Source organism: Amia ocellicauda, chromosome 12 (assembly GCF_036373705.1).
Source record: "Amia ocellicauda isolate fAmiCal2 chromosome 12, fAmiCal2.hap1, whole genome shotgun sequence".
NCBI classification, from domain to species: Eukaryota; Metazoa; Chordata; class Actinopteri; order Amiiformes; family Amiidae; genus Amia; species Amia ocellicauda.
In genome coordinates, this window is record NC_089861.1 from 35,889,673 (window position 1) to 35,916,145 (window position 26,473).

Genomic DNA, 26,473 nt, shown 5'->3' on the forward strand with positions numbered 1-26,473 from the left:
AGACGATTATGCATTTAAAAACATTTTAAACATCCAATCTTTTGTGTACCAGGTTGGATGGTGTTAATCTAGTTATTTATGCAGCTTGGGCACACATGGTTACGTTTTAAGTACAGTAAACCACATTAAGCTATTTCCACGCATTCAATGTTAAGCGCAATTCACCTTGGCTGCAATAGGGCTTAACAAGAATAGTATGCGATTAAATTCATTTTAAACATCCAATCTTTTGTGCACCAGCCTGGGTGGTGCTAGCCATGTCATTTATACAGTTTGGGCACAAACGGTTACGTTTTAGGTATAGTAAACCACGTTAAGCACTTCCACATTGAGCGATATTCACATTAAGTGTATTATATGAAGGGCTTAACGTCGTTATCATATTGTTAATGTTACTTAAATGTCTCCATAGTTTATTGGTAGCATTAAGAAGTGCCCAAATGTAAACCTACAAAGTTAGAAAAGAAAAAATGTTTAAAGCACATTAAGCTACGTTATGCTTTTTTTCTACGTTAAGCCATTTTGACTCTCCCATCAGGCAACTCATACTAGTTTACAAAGGGTTTCAGGAAAGAGTATTAGCCTTAATACACTTACACATCTTCACGATAATATATAGATAATTCGGTTATAGCTTATTCTCTTCACACATTTTATACATACGACGACATTTTTGATTTTGGATAAATATTTAAAAACACAACCGATTGTCCGATTTACATCTTATTTCCAGGACACCCCTTCAATTCTAATGTCTGTACACATTTTACAGGATACCGAGATATGTAAACGAACAAAACAATATATTTACTTGCAACTCCAAGTTTTTAAATAAAATAAATGACCTAAATTTAAAATTATCACTATGGCGATGTAAGTAAGTAAAGCAGTAATTGTAATCCATTAGCCCGATTTCTTAAGAAAGGCAAGCTAAATACTATCAAATTAAATATAACACAAGCAAATGACAAATTTTGTAAGAAGTTCAAAAATTTGGTAGGACTGTGATTTTGTGTAAGAAGTTTGATAGCCATTACCTATAAAGACTTTATCAAACGTATTGTTAAACCCGCTGTCGTTTAACAAACAGAAACCTACTAAAATTAATTCGAAAAAAACATGTATTCATTAAACTACCTTCATATGATAAAGCATATCCTGTATCAAAGATGGTCATACCTGTAAACGTTATAGTAATGGTCTCGTTCAGTCTCCAACAACTTGTCCGTTGCTCTAAAGTTAAACAAACGAGCTTCTTTATCTTCTCATTGAAAGTGTTGCCCAGGCAGACGGTTACAATTATACTTCCGTGCACGGTGGCGGGTTGCATTGTGGGAATTCTGCGTTTTTCACTGGCATTGGCAGAGACACGGGCTGTAGTCGAAACCGCATACTACCCATATTACGCGTACTACAGACCAACATTGCAGTAATGTTGAAATGTTGCTGTGTAGTACGTGTAGTATGATAGTATATGGTTTCGAATACAGCCATAGATACTAAGCTCTGAGGAGCGTTTCAAATGCAATGGCCATATTGTGTGGGGCCGGAAGTACAGTGCCTATAAAGTAACATATAGAAGCGGATAAACAAAATAGCAGTTTATTGTTGTTCAAATTTTTATTATTAGTACTAGAATATTATAACTCCAAATGTTACATGAAAACATTTTTAAAACACATAGTTTGTTTGTTAAAAAAAACCAGTATCCTTAAAATGACTATAGCCTATCCCTGGGGGGAACAACCTAAATTAATCAGTCAGGGTGTCAAATAAGTGCCTCAATTTTGCCTCAATTACAAGCCACAAATGCTACATTTTAATTAAAAAATAGTAATATAATGTAATACATACATATCAACAATGTAATAAGGGTGTAGCATGTTGATACAAAATAAGGAGTTGGGGTTGGGGGAGTGGTTGTAGGCCACAAGCAGATGCACTTTGGGCCACATGTGGCCCATAGGCTGCAGGTTGCGCACCCCTGGCCTAGCCTAATGTTATTCGATTAAGTGTAGGCTATATCAGATTTCCATTATAGTAAATTAAAAATATGCATTGTAGTACTTTATTACTGTTGATTCCAACAATATACTCACAGTTGAAGGTGATTTATACATATGATCACACTTTTTGGTTCTGTACACCACCACAATGGATTTAAAAGGAAACAATTAAGATGTGCTTTGAGTGTAGAATTTCATCTTTAATTTGATAGTAGTTACATCCAAATTCGGTGAATAGTGTAGGAATTACACCCATTTTTATATGGGGTCCCCCCAATTTTAGGTGCTCAAAAGTAATTGGACAAACTAACATAATCATTTATAAAATTGTGCGTTTCAATACTTGGCTGCAAATCCTTTGCAGTCAATGACTGCCTGAAGTCTGGAACCCATAGACATCACCAGATGCTGGATTTCTTCCCTGGTGATGCTCTGCCAGGCCTGTACTGCAGCTGACTTTAGTTCCTGGAGTTTCTAGGTGAATGCAAGGGTTATTTTGTGACACCCGAATTCATCAATAACATCTCCAGTAATTAGTTTGAGGTCCTTATTTAAGTACAGATGGCCTAGCACAAAAAGCCTTACTTTTTTATAGTGGAGCGCAAATATGTATTGAGTAGCATTCATTAGAGCATTTGCTAGATCTTGTTCAGGTATATTTCCAACAGTATGTGACAAAACGAGTTGTCACGGTTACAACACCAGACACACAAACACCCGTATTTCCCTCACTGAATTCTTATAACTCACTATCCCGCATCAAAATGTAGTAACCCTGTTTACTTACAGCGCTATAACTGGCTTTGCAGTTTTCTCTCCGGTAATAATAATCCAGTACGGCAGAGGTCATCATCATCCGAATTGTAACCTTGGCTCAGTCATACTCTTGAACTACCAAAAATTGTAACATGACTACCAACCTGTAGTCAGTATTGTTTGTAGACAGGCTTCTATTCTTGATTGTGACAACACGTGGAAGTGAGTTCTGCGTTGAATGTGAGTTGTGATTGGCTCTACACTATGTGGGAGGGCTTTATGCTGAACACAGAGATGTGTAGATCCACTGGGTTTATCTTGCAGGCGTTGTGGTCCAGCTCACAGATCAGCCACTAGGGGGAGCTTATGGGGAGTGCTGGATGAGACCAGAGCAAGCACTCACCCGAGAATCAGCCTCCCTTAATTAGGAGAGAACTGGGAACTCAGCTGCAGGTGTGAGTCATCAAGGGGCGGTTAATCAGACAGCACAGATGTAATTGATGCGCTTCCCCCGCTACACCATTTAAGGGGAGATTTGTTTGGGGGGAGAGAGAGAGAGAGAGAGAGAGAGAGAGAAGGAGAAGGAGAAGGAGAAGGAGAAGGAGAAGGAGAAACCAGAGGGGTGTACTACGAAGGGAGTTTAACCTACTCAGATTTAACTCGGGGTTATCAAGGAAAGTCAGGGTTGATAAACTATGATTGCCTAAATTGGTATTAAACGTTACTACGACGGTTGTTAAGATGTTGGTTAGTTGACTCGGTGTTAACTTCAGAGGACGATCCAGAGGCTTTCCTTACCAACTTTGAGCGCACCACCCGGTGCTGTTAAGCGGGAAGGCGCAGTCCGCTGCCCGAGCGCTCCGTGTCGGCTAACATCATGGCAGTGTGCATTCCCGTGAAAGGGGCACGTCTGGTACCGCAGGCTCAGTTTGTGCGCATGTCTGTGCACTGGACTGTCCCCGGAACAATGCAGCTGATAATGTCAGGATATGAGGGGTTTAAAGAAAGGTTAGCGGCTAAATCTAACATCGTGGCGGCCAACAAAGCCAGGTAGGCTTGGCAGCGCAATGCCGACAGTTAATTCGTCAGTACAGTATTCTTGTCATATGTTCTCTATTTTGTCTTACGGATTCTTCTTTTATGTATAATATGATTGAGATGTAAGGACACTGTGACAGGCCGCTGTCTGTCACGGCACGGCTGCTGCTGGCGTCCGCTGATGAGGTGCTCATGTGCCACAGCTGTGTTCCGCTCTCTCGCTAACAGGCTGCGGGCAATGAGCACTGAGGCAACTGTGACGTCAGCGGCAGCTGTGCCTTGTCTATTTAATTCCTCTCCCTCCCCGACGGGGGCAGCTAACTGGCAAGAAGGAGGACTGAGATTTGCAACCATAACTGCCCAGAGCCCCCTATTTTGTGTGGACGTTTTTGTTTTGCTTTGCTTGTTTTACCCCCTTTGTTTTGTCCCCTGTGAATCCCAATAAAACCCGGACACCACTGGAACACAAGACTCTCTTCCTTTTTGTGTCTGGCTTTTACATTTGGTGGCCAATGTGGGGAAGCTCTGCGGTACACTCTCACTGAGGACCAACCTGGTGCGTGGAGGGACGGCTATGGAGGCAGCTTCCGTGGAACGCTTGCTGGCCGCAGTGGTGCAGCTGCAGGCTCAGCAACAACACACCCTGGATGCGCTGGTCCAGCAACTTCAGAGGACGATCCAGAGGCTTTCCTTACCATCTTTGAGCGCACCACCCAGTGTTGCGGCTGGCCAGAGTCAGAGTGGGCGGTACGCCTGACTCCCCTGTTAACCGGGAAGGCGCAGTCCGCCGCCCAAGCACTCCATCCAGAGGATGCCCTTGACTACAAGAGGCTGAAGGACGGTGTCCTGGACTGGGTCTGCCTGACATCGGATGGTCAGTGCCGAAAGCTCCGAAGCCTCCGGTTCGAACCCAGTTGAACCGCTGGCTCAAGCTGGACGAGCACTCGAGCCCTGGAGCAGTTCATCTGCCATCTCCCACGTCCCTCCGCAGAGTGGGTGTAAGCCCACCAACCCGAAGACCTGGAGGAGGCCACCAGGCTGGCAGAGAACCACCTTGCTCCCCGGGACGATGCCACCTCCCGAAGCCCCTGGAAACCCCAGCTCCTAAACCGGTCTCTCCCCGACCCGCTTTCCCTTCTTTCCTGGCCCGTCCCAAAATTAAACATGTCTCCTTAGTCCTGTCCTTTTCGTTCTCTCCAGGTAGTGTGTGTTCGCCTGGAACAGCCACGGTGACATGCTGGCTTTGCGGGCAGCCTGGACATCGCCCGGCAGAGTGCCAGCTGGCGAAAATGAATCGCTCTGTTGTTTGTGCTGCTCGCCCCTCCGCTCACCCCGGTTCAGCAAAATACTTCACGGTACCGGTAAGAATCGGGGGACGTGAAGTCAAGGCCCTCCTGGATTCCGGCTGTAGCAAGACACTGGTCCAGGATGGCCTAGCAGCCGAGGCACTAAAGTAGCTATACTGTGTATTCACAGGGACATACACTGGTACCCCACAGTCCAGGTAAATATGATGATTGGTGGGGAAACTTATAAGATGAACGTGGGGCTCGCCCCTCGTTTGCCATTCCCGGTGGTCCTAGGGCGGGATTGGTCTGAATTTCTGTCCAATATCAATGTTCCTAGGCTCTCGTTGTCTGATTTGGCTGGGGCACAGTTGGGACATGGCTCGGGCGGCCGATCACTCTTAGTGGCTGCCGGCGATGAGCGGGGCGGGGACAGCCTTCCCTTCGACCCCAGTCGCGCAGCAGCCAACAGTACTCTGTCGGAGCCGGGGGAGGGAACGAGTTCTGGGACTCACCAGCTCTCGTCTTCCTCCACCAGGAGGGCCGACACCTCTAGCGCAGCCCCGGATCCCGTCTACTCCCGGGTTTCCGATTTCACCCAGGACCAGTCCCGGGATGATGCCCTGGGTCGGTTATATGACCAGGTCGCAGTTGTGCACGGTCGCATAGTGAACGCACAGAGGGCGGGCTCGTATCCCCAGTTCCATATTGACAAAGATTTATTATATAGGGTAACCAAAAACCGAGGGGGGGACACATTCACAAAACAATTGCTGGTACCGCGTTTGCACAAGCGCTTTGTGTTTCTCTCTGCACACAAAGTACCTATGGCGGATCACCTAGGTCGTGACAAGACCTTAAGCCGGATAACAGACTGTTTCTTCTGGCCAGGCATCAAAAAGGAGGTAGAAAGGTGGTGTGCTGCCTGTCCAGAGTGCCAGAAGACCAATGCCAGTGCGGTACCGCGGGCTCCGCTGGTGCCGCTGCCTCTCGTGGAGATACCATTTGAGCTCATTGGGATGGATTTGATCGGTCCATTAGAGAAAAGCTCCACGGAGTATCGATTTGTGCTGGTCGTAGTGGATTATGCCACTCGGTACCCGGAGGCAATTCCTCTACGGACAATGTCAGCGACTAGGATCTCCGAGGAGCTGTATAAGGTCTTCACTCGGATGGGGATCCCAAAGGAAATCCTGACAGATCAGGGCACTCCCTTCATGTCACGCGTGATGCGAGACCTCTGTAGGCTGCTGGGGATAAAGTCCATCAGGACCTCAATCTATCATCCCCAGACAGACGGCCTAGTGGAGCGCTTTAATAAAACACTCAAAAACATGATCTGTAAGTTTGTGAGCACAGACGCTCGGGACTGGGACAAATTATTGCCGCCCCTGCTGTTCGCTGTACACGAGGTGCCCCAGGCATCCACCGGCTTCTCTCCCTTCGAGCTGCTATACAGGAGGCGGCCAAGGGACATCCTCGATTTAATAAAGGGGGAATGGGAGGCTACCACCCCCTCCCGGACCTCTATGGTACAGCACGTCCCGGACCTGAGAGATCGGCTATCGGCACTGGGGAAACTTGCACAGTCTAATCTCTTACAGGCCCAGGAGCGACAACAGCGCTTGTGCAACAGGGGAGCCCGGTTATGATCGTGTTACTCCCAACTTCAACATCTAAACTGCTGGCTAAGTGGCAGGGACACTTTGTGGTCACACGCCGCTTAGGGGATGTCAATTATGAGGTGTGTCGCCCAGATCTTCGGAGAGAAAAGCAGATATACCATCTCAACATGCTGAAAAAGTGGCGAGAGGAGGAAGCATTATGTGCTCCCAGTTCCTCCCACAATAAAGAGTCTGAACCTGCTGTTTCTGAGGTTTGCATTGATCCCAATTTAACAAACTCCCAGAAACAGCAGGTTTGCTCTTTATTGCGCCGCTTCCAGCATGTCTTTTCTCACTGACCCAGGCTCACACCTATCATTGAACACCACATCCACACGGCACTGGACACCACGTGCGTGTCAAACCCTATCACACCCCATATTACAAAAAGCAGGCTGTCAATGAAGAAGTGCAGAAGATATTGGAGCTGGGAGTCATAGAGAAATCACAGTCTGAGTGCTGTAGCCCTATAGTCTTGGTGCCAAAGCCTGACGGCATCACTAGAGTCTGTGTTGATTATAGGGAGCTCAATGCAGTGTCTAGGTTTGATGCCTATCCGATGCCCCGTGTGGACGAGTTGCTGGACCCGAGAGAAAACCGCTTTCTCCACTCCTTGGGGTTTGTACCAGTTCCACACTTTTGGGCTTTTGGGCTGCACGGAGCCCCGGCCACTTTCCAATGGCTTATGGACTGTGTGCTCTGACCCCACCAATAATATGCCTCTGCATACTTGGATGATGTGGTGATTTTCAGTAAGGACTGGAATAGCCACCTCGTCCAGGTCGCAGCTGTGCTGTCCCTTCAGCAGGCGGGGCCCATGGCAAACCCGGGCAAGTGCTCAGTTGGGAGGAGGGAGACCAAGTATCTGGGGTACCTCTTAGGAGGGGGACAGGGACGGCCAGTCGTTGACAAAGAACCGCTATCGCCTCTTGTCCACCTCCTAAGTCCACAAAGGAAGTTCGGCAGTTCTTGGGGTTTGCCAGGTATTATCGCCGGTTTTTACTGGAGTTTGCCACCCTGGCTTACCCCCTGACCGAACTGACACGAAAAGGTGCTCCAGATACGGTCCAGTGGACGGATCAGTGCCAGGTGGCTTTCACGGCAATTAAGGACTGCCTTTGCCAACACCCTGTATTGAAATGCCCTGACTTCTCTCTTCACTTTATTCTCCAGACCGATGCCTCGGAAGTTGGAGTGTGGGCGGTCAGGAACATCTGATCGTTTATCTAAGTAAAAAACTCGCCCCAGGAGCGTAAGTATAGCACAATCGAGAAGGAGTGACTCCGCTACTACCTCCTGGGGTGCCCCTTCACCCTGGAGACGGACCATGCCCCCCTGCAGTGGCTGCACTGCATGAAGGACTCCAACCACCGCATCACCCGCTGGTACCTCGCCCTGCAGGACTTCAACTTCAGAGTGCGTCACCGCCCCGACCCTCAGCACCTCAATGTGGACTTCCTCTCCCGCCCCTTTCCCTCCGCTTCCCCTGTCCCTTCTCTCTCCCGGTTCCTCCTGTCGGGCGGTCCTTTTCTAGGGTGGGGGTGTGTGACAGGCCGCTGTCTGTCACGGCACGGCTGCTGCTGGCATCCACTGATGAGGTGCTCATGTGCCACAGCTGTGTTGTCTGCTCCCTCGCTAACAGGCTGCGGACTCACGGCTGCGGGCAATGAGCACCGAGGTGACTGTGACATCAGCGGCAGCTGTGCCTTGTCTATTTAATTCCTCTCCCTCCCCGACAGGGGCAGCTAACGGGCAAGAAGGAAGACTGAGACTTGCAACCATAACTGCCCGGAGCCCCCTATTTTGTGTGGACGTTTTTGTTTTGCTTTACTTGTTTTATTCCCTTTGTTTTGTCCCCTGTGAACCCCAATAAAACCCGGACACCACCGGAACCCGAGACTCTCTTCCTTTTTGTGTCCGGCTTTTACAGAAATGTAAAATAGTCTATCTAAATATGTGAAAACAATTAGGATAATTCAATTATAGCCTACACATGGGCTACATCTCTGAAATTGACCCGTTACTCACTGTTGAATTAAGATCTACTCCCTAAAGCACCTAGGCTGTAGGGCTACCTGTATGAATTGGATGCTATTGTGTTCAGAATAACTTCATGTTAACAATCTTTTCAGCTGCAACCCCAGTGGAAAGCGCACCTGGCAACAAGTCAGGATGAAATATAAAAATATTCTGTCAAGTGGTGTGTATTAATAATACTCATCATTAATACACAGTACAGATGGGGTGTATAGCCTACACTTATAATAGCCTATTTATGTGTTCACAGCAAACAGAAAGAACTTGGGCAGAGATAGTGAAAATGTCGGGATATTTTTGGAATCCACTCTTGGTTGTGGTTCACCACCTAATGTGTCTTTAATTGTCTTAAATATAAGTAGAAGTTTTAAGGACAAAATAATGTAGACTAGCCTACATGTCAGATCAAATACGGTATGAAATACCTGAACACTGATGCTGTGAAATGACTTCCTATTTACATAATCCCCCTCATGTTCTCCCAGGGGCGCTCTAATGGGGATATGCGTACAGTCAATCGCACCAATCACCCTCGGTATTCCGATGATAAAAGGTGTTCTGTATATAGGCCCAGCCTATGCATATTAAAAATAGACCAAGTATTTTTATATTGCGAATTACCTGCAATCGCATAAAAAGCCTCTTTGATCTGTAGAAGGCTTAAATGGCCAGGGAACACAACAAATGCATCCAGCAGTTTAGTGAGAGCAAGTCCCACTTTGAGAACTGCATGGCAGACAGTATTCCTGATGTTCAGCATCACCGATGGAATACATGAAGTGTCAAAGATATTTGGCAAAATATCACAAAGCAAGGCACACTGTCTGTTCAACAGTGAGGGCATTACTCTGGTGAGAGGCATTAGAGACGTCTGGCCCTAGAAGCAGGCAAAGATACTGAATTCCCTCAGATGAGAATCGATATCTTTCATAGAGAGCATCAATCAGCTAGAGGAATTGCACGGTCTCTAAACACCCTCGCCCTGCAGAGTGAGCCTCTCACAATCCGTGCGCCAATGTCGATTGGGTCCTGACAAGATCGTGGGCGGAACAGTGTTTGTTTCCTTGTTTTGTGTGGAGAGACTGGATATAACTTGGGACCAGATTATTATTTTTTTATAAACCCTCCTCAGCATTTGTAATTAAAAAGACAAAATAAAACATAAACCCAGCCACTGTTTCCTTCGCTCTGGTGTTTACCTCCACTGTGTCCTGCCTGGGGAGCTGTGAATTTGTATTGTTGTCTGATTTGCAGATGAAGCCAACTGACAGATTAAAACTACATAACATAAATAACCAGTAAGCCAAATTAATTAGGAACTAACTCATGATTTTAAAATGTAATGTAAAATTATATTTTCATTTACTTCCAGCTCTGTGTGTTTAAATGTTAACAAGGTTTTGGTGTGCGACTTTTTCTTTTTAGCCTAATTATGATGTTTGTGGTGGTGAATTGGCTGTACAGTAGTTCTAATGACATCTGTAGTTGCTGGTACATCTTTAGTCATTGAATATATATACTCACCTAAAGGATTATTAGGAACACCTGTTCAATTTCTCATTAATGCAATTATCTAACCAACCAATCACATGGCAGTTGCTTCAATGCATTTAGGGGTGTGGTCCTGGTCAAGACAATCTCCTGAACTCCAAACTAAATGTCTGAATGGGAAAGAAAGGTGATTTAAGCAATTTTGAGCGTGGCATGGTTGTTGGTGCCAGACGGGCCGGTCTGAGTATTTCACAATCTGCTCAGTTACTGGGATTTTCACGCACAACCATTTCTAGGGTTTACAAAGAATGGTGTGAAAAGGGAAAAACATCCAGTGTGTGGCAGTCCTGTGGGCGAAAATGCCTTGTTGATGCTAGAGGTCAGAGGAGAATGGGCCGACTGATTCAAGCTGATAGAAGAGCAACTTTGACTGAAATAACCACTCGTTACAACCGAGGTATGCAGCAAAGCATTTGTGAAGCCACAACACGTACAACCTTGAGGCGGATGGGCTACAATAGCAGAAGCTCACCAAAATTGGAAAGTTGAAGACTGGAAAAATGTTGCCTGGTCTGATGAGTCTCGATTTCTGTTGAGACATTCAGATGGTAGAGTCAGAATTTGGCGTAAACAGAATGAGAACATGGATCCATCATGCCTTGTTACCACTGTGCAGGCTGGTGGTGGTGGTGTAATGGTGTGGGGGATGTTTTCTTGGCACACTTTAGGCCCCTTAGTGCCAATTGGGCATCGTTTAAATGCCACGGCCTACCTGAGCATTGTTTCTGACCATGTCCATCCCTTTATGACCACCATGTACCCATCCTCTGATGGCTACTTCCAGCAGGATAATGCACCATGTCACAAAGGTCGAATCATTTCAAATTGGTTTCTTGAACATGACAATGAGTTCACTGTACTAAACTGGCCCCCACAGTCACCAGATCTCAACCCAATAGAGCATCTTTGGGATGTGGTGGAACGGGAGCTTCGTGCCCTGGATGTGCATCCCACAAATCTCCATCAACTGCAAGATGCTATCCTATCAATATGGGCCAACATTTCTAAAGAATGCTTTCAGCACCTTGTTGAATCAATGCCACGTAGAATTAAGGCAGTTCTGAAGGCGAAAGGGGGTCAAACACAGTATTAGTATGGTGTTCCTAATAATCCTTTAGGTGAGTGTATATACACACACAGACAGGTGACAAATTAAAGGAAAAATTTGAATAAATGAGTGGAGGAACATAACAAATACACATGCCTCCAAACAGGTGTACTGCATGATACAATTAAGCAATTAACATCCTATCATGATCTATGGCATGTATAAAATTGCTGAGCAGGCCCAATTGACCTCGATTTGGATCAAGATGGCAGGAGGAAAGGATCTAAGTGACTCTGAAAGAGGGGTCATTATTGGGGCATGAATGGCAGGAGCTTCAGTCCCAAAGACTGCTCAACTGGCTAGTGTTTCAATAGGAACAGTGACTAAAGTTATATCTGCATTGAGATCTATGTGAAAGACATCAGTAAATAGGGTTGGAAATTTTGGTCGAAAGCACACATTCGATGATCATTACTGTGATATGTAAGGAAAAACAGAAGAGCAACTCTTTCCCAGGTGACTGAGAATGTCAATGCAGACTGTGTCAGCAAGAACAATCCATTGAGAACTACACAGAGAGGGATATTATAGTAGGGTTGCAGTGCATAAACATGTGATTACAAAGACAAACGCACATTTGAGAGTTCTGTGGTGCAAAAACCATAGGCACTGGTCTACAGAGAAAAAAGTGATATGGTCAGATGAGTTGTAAGTCACCCTGGATAAGGGTGTCTGCCAAGAAATAATAATAATAATAATAATAATAATAATAATAATGAGTCATCCTTCACCATATTCTCGATAAGTGGGCAAGTGCATGTGTGGCATACATCAAGAAAATGGTACAGGCCTGACTGCTTGACCCCTACAGTGAGGGGGGTCGGGAGGCTCTGTTATGCTGTGGGGGATATTTTCCTGGCATGATTTGTGTCCACTTGTCCCCTTAGAGGGAAGGGTCACTGCAAATCATTACCAAGTTATTCTGAGTGATCACCTTTATCCTATGGTGAAACATTTATATCATGATGGCAGTGGTCTCTGGCGACTCTTGGTGGATCAGCATCTTACTGAGACACTTTATTTAGTTTTTTCCTTTAATTTGTCACCCGTCTGTATATATGCAACATTTTTCTAATGGTAAGTTTAATCAAATATGCCATAGGGCATATAACTTGTGATGATAAGTGATGATGTGTACACACCTTTGGCCCGAGAACTCAGGAGAATCAGGTTTGTGGCCAAGAAAACGGCCCCAGAGAAGGACAGGTTCAATCCCAAATACAAAGTGAAAAACATGTCCATTTCCACATGTAAATTTTATGTGTAAATTGTTGCACTCATTTTTCAGGGGGAAACCCTGCATGTTCTTTGAAAACAAAGATGTAAAACTCTTTCTGTATTCGTCCTAACAGACAGGCAATTCACAAAGACAATACTCTTTGCATGTGCATCTATTTCTAACCTTCCGAGTTTTACAAATCAGGAAAAGAGAACACATGTGCATTCATCCTTGACCTTGTTATACCGGAAAATCTGTCAATGGCAACCACTGTAAGTACTCTGGTCACAAGGGCCGCAGGAGGGACTGAAGGACTCAGGACTCAGGTGCAGGAAAAGGTTGAAAACAAGCACGGGTCGGATACCGGTGAACTGGGCAATGTAGGCAAAACTGGAGAGCGTGGTCGAAATATCAGGCGTAGGGCCGATCGATCAGGCAAACACTATAGCAAAGGGAATCTGGAAAGCGTGATCTCAAAAAACAGGCAAGGGTCAATAAACACGAAAGGTCAAACACTACACAAAAAACAGGCTCAGAAATGTTGCAAACTGCAGACAAGACTTTGCGAGTGGCTGGAAGAGGTTTAAATAGACAGAGTTGATGGGCAGGGAAATGGGAGGGAGGTGAAAGTAATGATTTGTGTTATACACAAGATGTGTACACAATTGTATTTGGCGTTGGTAAATACTATTAGAAGTGTATTGAAACGATAACTGTGTTTTCTTTATATACATTAATGGGTGAACTTTTGAAAAGGACCATTGCAACTAAACTAAAAATTGTTGTGTGTTATGTTGTTATGGGATATATATATATATATATATATATACACTCACCTAAAGGATTATTAGGAACACCATACTAATACTGTGTTTGACCCCCTTTCGCCTTCAGAACTGCCTTAATTCTACGTGGCATTGATTCAACAAGGTGCTGAAAGCATTCTTTAGAAATGTTGGCCCATATTGATAGGATAGCATCTTGCAGTTGATGGAGATTTGTGGGATGCACATCCAGAGCACGAAGCTCCCGTTCCACCACATCCCAAAGATGCCCTATTGGGTTGAGATCTGGTGACTGTGGGGGCCAGTTTAGTACAGTGAACTCATTGTCATGTTCAAGAAACCAATTTGAAATGATTCGACCTTTGTGACATGGTGCATTATCCTGCTGGAAGTAGCCATCAGAGGATGGGTACATGGTGGTCATAAAGGGATGGACATGGTCAGAAACAATGCTCAGGTAGGCCGTGGCATTTAAACGATGCCCAATTGGCACTAAGGGGCCTAAAGTGTGCCAAGAAAACATCCCCCACACCATTACACCACCACCACCAGCCTGCACAGTGGTAACAAGGCATGATGGATCCATGTTCTCATTCTGTTTACGCCAAATTCTGACTCTACCATCTGAATGTCTCAACAGAAATCAAGACTCATCAGACCAGGCAACATTTTTCCAGTCTTCAACTGTCCAATTTTGGTGAGCTTGTGCAAATTGTAGCCTCTTTTTCCTATTTGTAGTGGAGATGAGTGGTACCCGGTGGGGTGTTCTGCTGTTGTAGCCCATCCGCCTCAAGGTTGTACGTGTTGTGGCTTCACAAATGCTTTGCTGCATACCTCGGTTGTAACGAGTGGTTATTTCAGTCAAAGTTGCTCTTCTATCAGCTTGAATCAGTCGGCCCATTCTCCTCTGACCTCTAGCATCAACAAGGCATTTTCGCCCACAGGACTGCCGCATACTGGATGTTTTTCCCTTTTCACACCATTCTTTGTAAACCCTAGAAATGGTTGTGCGTGAAAATCCCAGTAACTGAGCAGATTGTGAAATACTTAGACCGGCCCATCTGGCACCAACAACCATGCCACGCTCAAAATTGCTTAAATCACCTTTCTTTCCCATTCAGACATTCAGTTTGGAGTTCAGGAGATGGTCTTGACCAGGACCACACCCCTAAATGCATTGAAGCAACTGCCATGTGATTGGTTGGTTAGATAATTGCATTAATGAGAAATTGAACAGGTGTTCCTAATAATCCTTTAGGTGAGTGTATACACACACACACACACACACACACACACACGTTTAAAAATAGCTGGTGTTACAATAGTTTTAATAAATCTTAAATGCAGGGTGCCTTATCCCAGGGATTTTATATAGAACAATTTTCCGGTCAAGGAAGGATGGACAGCAGCTCCCGTCTAAAAACAGTCCATATTCACCGAGGTCTCAAAAACTATGTATAAGAGAAAAAGTGAACATTATAATGCTTACATGTTTCGACTTATCTTCCTCAGAGCACATATATAAATATACACATTATGATTTACTGTCACATAACAACAATAACAAAAGTAATAGTAATCACTCAACACATGCGCTGTTTATAGGGCACATTAACATCTGCTAGACAGGGACATTTCTCCTCTGACTGTCGCGTTTCGATTCTGCTTACCGGTATAGCACGTTGTTAATACAAAATTGTTATATTATTATTATTATTATTATTATTATTATTATTATTATTATTAATAATAATAATAATAATAATAATAATAATAAAAAGAAAATGATACTTTCTGCATGTGTTTGCATTGATTTCCAATTTATTAAAATGCAAACAAACGTTATTATTAATTTCATACAAATTATATCAATCTAAATTAGCGGGGGTGGGGGTGCTTGCAGATTGAGTTTAGCACGACGACGAGAGGGAGGCGCAACGTGTGCGCTTGTGCATTAAAGTATCTTTTGATTATGTTGGTTATTGTGTGTCAGTTCAATCTCCTCCATGTCTGTCTGTGTTTCTGATGCACATTTCTACCTGCATCCAGCACATGTGGAAGAACCGGGGAAAAACACAAAGCGTCCTAATGACATAAAATACTGCCGTAAAGATTGCAATTTGCGACACCACGATATAAACAATATAGCATAATATGAAACGATAGATGTTTTTCTATCGTCACACGATATATATCGTCATATTGCACAGCCCTAACAAATACACAAACTAGTGAGGGATTATTTCATCTGTAGAGAAACCGTGGAGAAAAGCAAGAGAAACCGAATGTGAAACTAAAACATACAATAAAAAGTGATTCATAACACATGATAATACAAATTATTAAAATAAATACATGAATATGAATAATGGTACAACAGCAATGACGTTGCTGAATATGTTGTGGCGGGATACTGCTTTAATTTGAAAGTTTAAGCTGTAGAGAAACCTGTCATAGTTCCCTAGCCCTGACCCTCTTTCCCCACTAGAGGCCACCAATGTTCCCTTGCCTTTTCCTGCGCCCTTCACTGCTTTCCTTTTTTCACTCTGTCAATTAACATTCCTCACACCCTTGTGCAATTCTGCTCCTGTCCTCTGTTCTCATTGGTTCTGCTCCTGCCTTCCAGTTTCTGCTCTCCTTTAAATACCCCTCACTCTGGTGAAGTGTTGTCAGCTCTCCCTGCATCACCAAGCCTGAAATCAGTTTTTATTTTGTTTTGCAAATGGAGTCCCACAGGCTGGTGTCTACACACTGTCTCGCAGGCTGTGGCAGGTGGACACATTGTGCTGCTAAGATGGCAGTGTGCTCCTCCTCTCCCAGCAGGACGGGGAGTTTGCAGCAATCGGGGATCATGCTGAACTCAGGGATATGCATTTTGAATATTTTAAAGTATGTCTGCACAGCCGCTCTTCTCTGGCCACCCAGAATTTTCTGTAGCAGCCTTTTTCAATGGCGAGGCTGTGGTCACTGAGCCTGTATTTAGTTAGATTTTGTCTTTCTTTTATATTTTGGATTTTTAAGTATTCAGCCAATTTAATGTTTCTATTCAGGGCCCGGTAGCATTCTAATTTGTTTTGTAATTCTAATTCGTGTCTCCATTCTTTTGTGTATTCGCTTTTCAGGTACATGTCAATTTTCCCAATTGTTTTGGTTGTTGTGTGTTCGGGCTCTGTGAGCCTCAGAGCTAGCCGGCCAAGGGGGTCCTTGTCTGGGGAGAGGTGGTTGCTCAGTAGGGCCTTGTATTGGTAGGACTGGGTCTCTGCTGTGTTTAGGTGCAGCCAGAACTTGGCTGCTCTTTTTTGTATGGCTATGTGCAGAGGGAAGAGCCCTAATTCGGCTCTGCAGGCGATGTTGGGGGCGTTTCTGTGTACGTGTAAGACGTTTTTAATAAATTCTAGGTGGAATATTTCCGTGGGGCTTTTGGCCCAATTTTTGTTATTGAGGTTCATGTGGGGACCCCACACTTCGCTCCCATATAGCAGGATTGGTTTGATGTTGGAGTTGAATATTTTAATTCAAATAGTTATTGGTATTGTTGTTTTCCCAAATCGTGTCTTTATGGCATAAAATGCCTGGCGTGCCTGGTCTTTTAATGCGTTTATAGCCAGGCTGAAGCTCCCTGACGCACTGATAGTCAGGCCAAGGTAGTTGTATCTGGTGCAGTGCTCTAATACAGTGCTGCACAGAGTGAAGCGGTACCTGTTTCCCTGAGATCTGGCTTTTTTCTGGAAAACCATAACTCTGGTCTTGTCCAGATTGACTGGCAGGGCCCATTTCTGACAGTACTGCTCTAGCAGCGCCAGGTTCTGCTGAAGCCCCTGCTCTGTGGGCGACAGCAGCACCAGGTCGTCTGCGTAGAGCAGGAACTTGATCTCTGTGTCATGGAGAGTGAGGCTGGGGGCGTCAGACTGCTCCAACACTGTGGCCAACTCGTTGATGTAGATGTTGAACAGTGTTGGACTCAGACTGCAGCCCTGTCTCACTCCCCGCCCCTGAGTGAAGAACTCTGTTCTTGAGTTGCCAATTTGAACTCCGCATTTGTTTTCAGAATACATTGATTTAATGATGTCATAAATTTTACCCCCTACACCACTCTGTAGAAGTTTTTAAAATAATCCTTTGTGCCAGATTGAGTCAAATGCCTTTCTAAAGTCTACAAAACAGGCAAATATTTTTCCTTTATTGTTTTGGGTATATTTATTTATGAGGGTGTGTAGGGTGTAAATATGATCGGTTGTGTGGTGTTTTGGTAGGAAGCCAATCTGTCTCTTACTCAGGACACTGTGCTCGGTAAGGAAGGCCAGTATCCCGGCGTTGATGATACTGCAGAACACCTTCCCCAGGTTACTGCTCACACAGATGCCCCGGTAGTTATTGGGGTCTAATTTGTCTCCACTTTTAAAAATCGGGGTGATCAATCCTTGATTCCAGACCTCAGGGAAACACCCTGCTCTCGGCACCAGGTTAAAGAGTTTGAGCAGCGCCTCCTGCAGCTGCGGGCTGCTGTGCTTCAGCATCTCAGGGCTGAAGCTGTCGGGGCTGCTGGGTTTGAGGATTTTGAGTTGATGTTTTAGTTCCTGTATTGTAATTGGGTTATCTAAGGGATTTTGATTATTCTTAATGATTTCTTCCAATTTATTTAGGTTTTTAAATATTTTAACCTGTTCTGGGTTTGGATTGTTTTCAAAATTTTGGTAAAGTTTTTCAAAGTGTGTTTTCCAGATATCTCCATTTTGAATTGGTATTTCATTTGTTTTTGGGGTATTTTTTTTTTTTTTTGTATAGTTCCCAGAAAGAGTTTTGGTCAATAGCCCCTTCGATCTCTGTCAGTTTTCTGCCCATATAGTGGTCTTTTTTTCTTCCTGGGGAGTTGCTTATAGTGCCGCAGGGCCTGGCAGTAGCTGAGGCGAGCCTCCTGGTTGTCGGGCTCTCTGTGTTTAGTGTTGGAGATATGTCTCAGGTGTTTCCTAGAAGTTTCACACTCCTGGTCCAAACCACTGTTCTTTTTTTCTTTTAGACGATTTTATATTTTGGTTTTTAGTTGTTTTAATGTTTGATTTTTAAAGCCAGTCTTTCAAATATTTCATTCAATGTTTTGGTCGCTGAGTTTATGCCGTTTTGGTTTATTTGATAGTGTGAGGATTGATATCTGTCTAACATGTTTTCAATCTCATCACTATTCAGGGCTCTTGTGTAGTTCTCTGTGCTGGGCTCTGACCATCTGTAACTGGGGGGCAGGGAGACCAGTTTTGTGGGAAGTTTGGCTCTGATTTGTGGCTGCGCTGATTTTTTTTTTTTTTTAGGTAAAGTGTTATTTGGCTGTGGTCTGATAGTGGAGATTGTTGTCTGACTATAAACGCATTGATGGCTTGTGGGTCCAGGTCAGTTATGGCGTAGTCCACCACACTGCTGCCCAGAGCCGAGCAGTATGTGATGTGGCTGGATGGCTCGGTGGTGTGCCAGGTGGATGTTGGGGAGGAGGGCACATCTTCGGGACACTTCTGCGTTGATCGCCTGGATGATGTGCAGGGGCACGTCTTGTGCGGGGCAGCAGTGTGGAGATGGTGATTTTGGCAGTTGGGAATTCCTCTGTGGCTTTCGTTGCCACCTGTCTCAGGGCTGAGGCCACATCGCCCCTGCGGGCACTCAGGTCGTTAGTGCCGGTGTGAATGAGGATGTTTGGCCTGGCACAGCCTCCTCTTGGAGAGCAGCTCCAGGGCTCTCTGTGCTGTCGTGCACCAAAGCTTTTTCACTTTTCGCCCAGGAAAGAGGTGCCTCTCATCCAGGAACTTCCCATTGGAGTCGCTCAGAATGACCACCTCTGCGTTGACCTGCCACTCCGGGTTTGTGTCGGGAGTGGTGGGGGCAGCGGGTGTGTTTTGGGGGAGTGGCGTTTCAGGGGTTTGTGTATTAGTGGCAGGTCTGGTGATAGTGGGGGTGTCAGGAGTGGTGGGGAGCGTGGGTGTGTCAGTGGGTGCGTCAGTGGGTGCATCAGTGGGTGCGTCAGGGGTTGGAGGTGTTGTGGGGTCAGTGCAGTGCAGTCTCTGTGCTCCAGTGCTGTGTAGCTCCTCTCTTAGCTCCTCCAGCTGGTTCTGCAGGCTCCTCAGCTGGCTGTGCTGGGGTGTCCTGGTCAGCTCCTCCCTCGCTCTGCGCAACTCCGTCCTCAGGGTTTGGCTCTGCTCCTCCAGGTCTCTCACTGCTGCTCTCAGCTCATGGATCTCAGCCTTGTGCTGCATCTTTAGTCTGTGCATCTCATCCCGGAGCTGATCGCACAAGGAGGTCTGGGCCAGGGTGCTCAGGGTCTGCTCCCTGAACTCCGCAAACTCCAGCTCCAGCACTCATAGGCATTCCTTTAGTGTTTTAATGTTGCTGGAGAGTTTTTGGGAGACAGGGGGGCAGTCTGTGGGAGATGGGGCACTGTCTGGCTCCGTGTGGCTGGGGGCAGACTGCAGGGTGGCCGGCTCTGGCTCTTGTTTATCTGCCTCAGTCTGCTGCTTTAAGGTGTGGAAGCCGAGAGCAAATTGGTCCAGGCTGCTCTCGCTGCCCTGCACCATGATGGTCCCGTTGTGGTATACATTAAAAGTGAGCATCACACTGTCTGTGTCTTTCTCTACCAGCACTGAGATCTGCCTGCTGCTGCTAATGCCCCTCTTGTTGTTATTGGGGTATGTCTGGCACAGGGTTTTGTGAAAGGTGGTGGGGTACTGGGTGTAGAACAGTAGATTGTTCTAGACCCTGTTTTCTCCTTTACCGGTGTAGTCTAGGATGAGGGTCTCGGGAGATGCTCTCATCACAGCTTGTTTGTAGTCCTTCTTAGCCTGTGCAGAGCGAATGTCTTCAGGATATCGGATTTCAAAAGGCAGCTCTGCAGTCAGACTGCTGTTCGATACATTTGTATCAGTCTCAGTGCAGTTGGGCTCTCTCCTACTGTCACTCTATTCAAATTGGATCTCTGCATTTTCATTGGCTGAGTCAACTACTGAGAATGCTTATTTATTTTATATATATTTTTTTGATTTTGTTTAATTATTTGTCTCTATAGGTGAAAGGTCTTACCTCCAATTCTTGTCTTCAGCTTTTCTTTTCTGACTTTTCTTCCTGAACTGTCTCTCTGCTTTCTTCTTTTTGTGTTTCTCTTAAAATTATTATTTTTTGAATACTTTTTCTTCTCAATTTCTGTTCCATGTCTTCTGTGTATGTTTATAGTGCTATATATTCATTTGTAAATCTCTCTCTCTCTCGTATCTGTTTCTCTTGACCTCCTGGATTTCGACCTTAGCCAGTGACCTTGACCTCGCCTTTGGATTCTCCTTGGTTTCTGTCAGCTCATTGCACTAGCTCTGCACTTGGGTCCTACTGACAAAACCGTGAAGAAAAACGAGAGAAAATTTAAGTGAAACTAAAACATACAATGAAATGTGATTCACAAAATACGAATATACAAGTGTAACCAGTCTACATTTTGTTTAAATAAAGTTTTAAGAATCAATATTCAGCATAGTTTGTATGTACAGCACTCAGGGTACAGCCTAAATAGGGAGGTAACAGAATGGTAGAACGCTATTGGTTAGAAGGAACCATGAGCCAATCAGATAGCGAGTAGTGGAGTTGTGGGTGGGACTTGCTGAGGAAAATGAAGAGCAAGGATGGAGCAAGGGCGAGTGCGAAGAGAGAGATTAGAAAGGCAAGTTTTGTGTTAAAGTAGAAAGTTAAGGAAATAGGAAAAACTGTATGGTTTATGTCCAAACGATATATGTAAAACATATAGACTAAGGTTTTAAAAATAAAACATAGCTGAGAACCAGATAGTGTTCAGAGCGACCGAGATGAAGCTCTGAGTTCCTCTGGTGCTCTGGGAGGAGAGGCCCTGCACTAGACAGCCATGCCTGTGTTTTTCACTGGGGCAACTCGCCTTTAACAACCTTTATTATTATTATTCATTAAGTGAAGTACCTTGCTCAAGGGTACAACAGCATTGTCCCACTCAGGATTTGGTCCACACCCCTAAATGCATTGAAGCAACTGCCATGTGATTGGTTGGTTAGATAATTGCATTAATGAGAAATTGAACAGGTGTTCCTAATAATCCTTTAGGTGAGTGTATGTTAGAATGTATTGGACTGTTTAATACTTGACAGGATTGATCCCATGAGCAATATGGTGGTCAATGGTCATTATTATTATTATACTTATTTTTTCTTCTCTTCCAACAGAATATGTTCAAATGCCTATAACTTTTGAACCGATGTCTAAAAAGTCACCAAACTTGGCATGGATGTAGGAGTCTATGGCATGGTCACTCGACCACACAATGGCGGCATCATGTAACATGGTTTGGCAGCCATCTTGATTGTAGTCCAAACAAGAAATGTCAGTTTTCAAACATCGTCTTCTCCGGAACGGTAAAGAGTTGAGATATGAGACTTATAGTACATACTACGCTTATGTTAATACTTGATTTGGCTATTTACAAAAATGTATAAGTCACATGGTATGGCAACCATTTTGGATAATGCTGAAAACACTTCAGCCTCGATTTCTCATAAACCCTTAAACTGGCTCATGTGTGCTTTGATATACAGTATATTTGGACTGTGTTCTATACATATTCTTAAAGAAAAGTTCCTACATAAAAAAACATGGCAGTAATGAACAAAAGATTTTGACTTACTGTACATTTTGTTCAATTTTAAGCCTGTAATAACACTGTCACCACTGGTAGCAGCATATACCACAGAGCACTGAGAAAAAAAACGAAGCGGCCATCTTGGGCATGTACATCGTAGCAACAAAGCACTATCAGTCACTTGCAACAGTATTATAGTGGAAACTTGTTTTAAACACAGAGACACTTCTGCATGCAAATACAAATAGTGTAAACTGAGATGTGTTTGTAGTGAGGGTTGTTTCAGCTGTAGAGACCGTGAAGGAAAGCGAGGGAGAAACCGAAACTGAAAGTAAACAATATTCTTAAATGTGATTCGCAACACACTGTAATGCAAGGTATTAAAGTAAATACATGAACATGAACAGTGGTACAACAGCAATGACTGCTGAATCTGTGGTGGTGGGTTATTGCTTTCAAATTAAAGTCATTTCAAACTGAGATCGAGTGCGTGACTTCCTGTTTATATCATGTTAGCGCTGCAACACGGGGGCACGACTTTGTCCTCTTCTCTCTCAGTGAAATCGTAATTTATGGTGACATGTTATATACTGAACTGTGCAGAATCGGTTGGGCTTTTCTGTAGAGTTGAAAGGGTGAACATAAGACGTTTCCTGTGTGAGCTACACCCCAAAAAACTGACATACTCGGTCAGACGCAATAGTAAAAACGAATTGCTGCTATTTGCCCCTTAGTGATATACTTTGCTTTTCCAGGTGTAAGCATATATAACTGACACATCATTAATCGATGTGACAACCAAATGAAACACCAAATAAACATCTAAATGAGGTTTAGAATGTAACTACGAATGCATAGTCTGCAGTAGTTATGACCTGCTTACAGTTTATTTTTATTTGCTTGCTTTGTTTTAGTACACAAACGAGTCAGGGATTATTTCAGCTATAGTCAAAAAAATACCGGAGACAGACCGAAAGTGTAACAAAAAAACAATAATTAAATGTAATGAACAGCACACAGCAATGCAAGATATTTAAATACACACAAGACAATTAACAGTGGTACAACAGCAATGACTTCCGAATCTGTAGCGGTGGATTATTGCTTTCAATTGAAAGTCATTTCGAACCGAGATGGATCCGCATCAGTTCCTGTTTAAATAGATAACGATGCAACACGGGGACGACTTTGTGTCTCTCAGTGAAATCGTAACTAATGGTGACATGTTATATACTCAACTGTGCACAATTTCTGGCTCTACACAGTAGAATTGAAAGGGTGAACATAACACATTTACTGTGCGAACTACACCCGAAAAAACGGACCTACTCACTGAGGCGTTTAATATTAATAATTTGAGATATTTACCCCTTAATGAAAAACATTGCTTTTACAAGCTGTAATTATATGTAACGTGCACATCAGTAATCAATGTGACAACAAAATGAAACACAGTAAGCAACTAAATGAGGTTTGGAAGTTAACTGAGCTGCAGCAGTTCTAAGCTATACAAGTTATATATTGGTGTGCACAAACGAGACTTGTAGATTAAAGTGTTTACTCATTTATTATGATAATAGAGCTATTAATATTATAACTAATTTACTTTAAAATGATATGTTTAAATGAGATCAGGATAGTTTATTTTTTGAGATTAATACTGGCTTGTACTTTAACATATTTGACCACAAGAGGGGGAACTTGACCATGAAAATCAATTTTGTCAAAATGTGGCTTCATCTGATTTATATGATTAGGAGTGTGAAACCATACATTTCTTGACTGGAATCACCTGGAAACCTCATTATTATAATGTCTCTGCCGTTATTTTCAAAAGCTTATACAAACAATACACTTCACACAGTGATACACAGCTGTGAAGAGCAATGCCATATGCAATATGGACTCCATATGTCAGATGGGCTGGTGGCCAGTTTGGATTAATTGACACATTTTGGACAATTTTCAAATGTCTTCTTCTCTGAAATCACAGGTACGATTGATGTGGAATTTTGTACACATGCCCTTGGCTAGATTGTGTTTGAATATCTGAGTAATTCATTAAGTATAGATTTGTCCAGAATAGCTGATTCAGATACCGTGGTTAATGCAGCTGCCCTGTGATCAGTAGATTTTGAATCCAGTGCGCTATAGTAGGGAAGCTATGACATTTTCACTCGCTGGTTTGAGCTCAGATTGAGCTGATACAGTGATTACCCGCAAATAAACATGGATTGGAAATGGAGAGCTCAGGGCTGTACTACGAAGCGAGGTAACTGGCTTATCCAGGTAAGTTCAGGAGTAACTTTGCGAGGTTAACTTCCCGGTTAACCCGCACTACGAAAGGTGGATAAGTTTTACCCGAGCTATGCTATCATAGCAATATCCGCGGCATCTCTACACTGCTCCGAGCAGGGTATCTTCGTGCCCCTCCGCCCACAGTCTTATCGGGACACAATCGACACTGGGCCCGGGTTGTGAGAGGCTCACTCCGCAGGGCGAGGGTGTGTAGAGACCGGGCAACTCCTCTATCTCACCCCGATGATGCTCTCTATGAAAGATATCGATTCTCATCAGTGTCTTTGCCGGCTTCTAGGGCCAGACGTATTTTTTGCACTTGTTTCATTCCCTTGTTGTATGCCGTCTTTGAGCTTTTTGTTTATTGTAGGCTATATAGTTATTCATGTTTTGACTGCAGTGTGTGTGTTTAGAAAAAAAAAAAGTGTATTGATGTTATTTATAGCAATACTATTAATGTTTTATGGTCATATTTCAATTTAAATACTCTATTTGTGCTATGTAAATGTAAATGTTGGATTTGATATTCATGAATAAAACTTCTGAGTTTTTTATACAAGAGCTATCGGTTACAATGTTAGTTCGAAATGTCGGCGCTTCTAGTGTTAATTAATGTATCATATCATAGAAACCTCTTACTTTGCTTATTACACAAAGTTGATAATAACTATATGCAAAACATTCTCAATATGCCTGTGGCTCAGCCGATGCATGCATTTGGAATAAATGCAGCCCCTGTAAATAGTGTGAATGCCCTCTTCAATGGAAACATGACCCAACAGCCATCTTCTTTGGGGAGCCCGCATTCTGACTACCTGCACAGCTGGCCAGGGATGTCTCAGCTCACCATTCCATGCTACCAGCCTTCCTTGATGCAACCCCAGATGCCAGCTACTCACCCGGGGCCCTCCATGATACAGAATTGGTCTCCGCAACAATCCAGCCAGACCCAGAGTGACCTGAGAGAGGTGGTCAGAGCAGTCCTTGAGGAGCATGATGAGGTTTCCCTGCCAATGCCGAGTCTGCTGGGTGTGTGGCTGCCTGGACCACTGGGCTCACAACTGTCTAAAGAAACTCATCTGGCCAGAGAGAGCCCAGCAGAACCCGGCGTAGAAAGCCTCACCGCCCTGGTGCACCAAGCCCCTCTCATGCTAGTCATATGACGCAGGCGATGATGGACATGTGTGAGCTGGGAAGCTGATGCTTAAGCGAGGAACAAGCGGGAGCCATGCGCCACCTGGTGGGGGAATTTTACAATGTCTTTCCCCAACATGAAGATGATAGTGGGCGCACTGGGTTAGTACAACACCATATCGACACCGGAGGTGCTGCGCCTATTCGGCTGCCACCTCGCCACATGCCTTGGGCCTGCCGCAACGAAGTTGCCGTGGTGTGTTTACCGCCCCACATGGAGCCATAGTGAAGGCATTATGGGTTCAATGGAACAGTTTGGAAGTGAAAGACGAGGTGCTTTATCATAAATAGCGGGTGCCGGCGGGAGATAGTATTTGGCAGTTAGTAGTACCCACTGCTATCCAACCCTTCATTTTAAGAGTTGCACATGACCTTCCCACAGCAGGGCACTTTGGCATTAATAAAACCTTACAGCGGGTGCGGCAATGCTTCTACTGGGTGTGGTGTAAAAGGGATGTGGAGAGCTGGTGCCGACACTGTGATGCCTGCACAGCGAGAAAAGGGCCCCAACAGCAAGCGAGAGCTCCAATGCACCAGTATAATGTAGGTGAGCCTATGGAGAGGGTGGCCATTGATGTTCTCGGGCCTCTGCCGACCACGGAGCAAGGCAATCACTTCGTTCTGATTGCTATGGACTATTTTTCTAAATAGCTGGAGGCCTACGCACTGCCCAACCAAGAGGCGGTGGTTGTGGCAGAAGCTCTCGTGGGACAGTTCTTCACTTGCTTCAGAGTGCCTGGTGAGCTCCACAGTGACCAGGGACGTAACTTTGAGTCCGGGGTCTTCCGGGAGATCTGCAAACGTCTGAAGATACAGAAGACGTACCACAGCGCTGCATCCCCAGAGTGATGGCATGGTGGAGCGGTACAATTGCACTCTGGAGGTACAACTATCTCTTTTCGTGG

General features: G+C 44.5%; 1 protein-coding gene across 13 annotated transcripts in view; it reads right to left on the reverse strand.

Moving 5' to 3' along the window:
• The window catches only part of ccdc77 (coiled-coil domain containing 77), a 140,246-nt gene that overhangs the window by 77,814 nt on the left and 35,959 nt on the right, over window positions 1-26,473 (reverse strand). The window contains exon 1 of one of the 13 annotated variants that reach the window (XM_066719453.1): window positions 2,794-2,982. The exons of 11 other annotated variants lie outside the window; for them this stretch is intronic. In XM_066719453.1, the coding sequence (XP_066575550.1) occupies window positions 2,794-2,862 (69 nt within the window). In that variant the 5' untranslated portion in view covers window positions 2,863-2,982. Of the gene's footprint in view, window positions 1-1,179; window positions 1,336-2,793; window positions 2,983-26,473 lie in introns of those variants that run through there. One more of the 13 variants, XM_066719456.1, reaches the window with a different exon arrangement.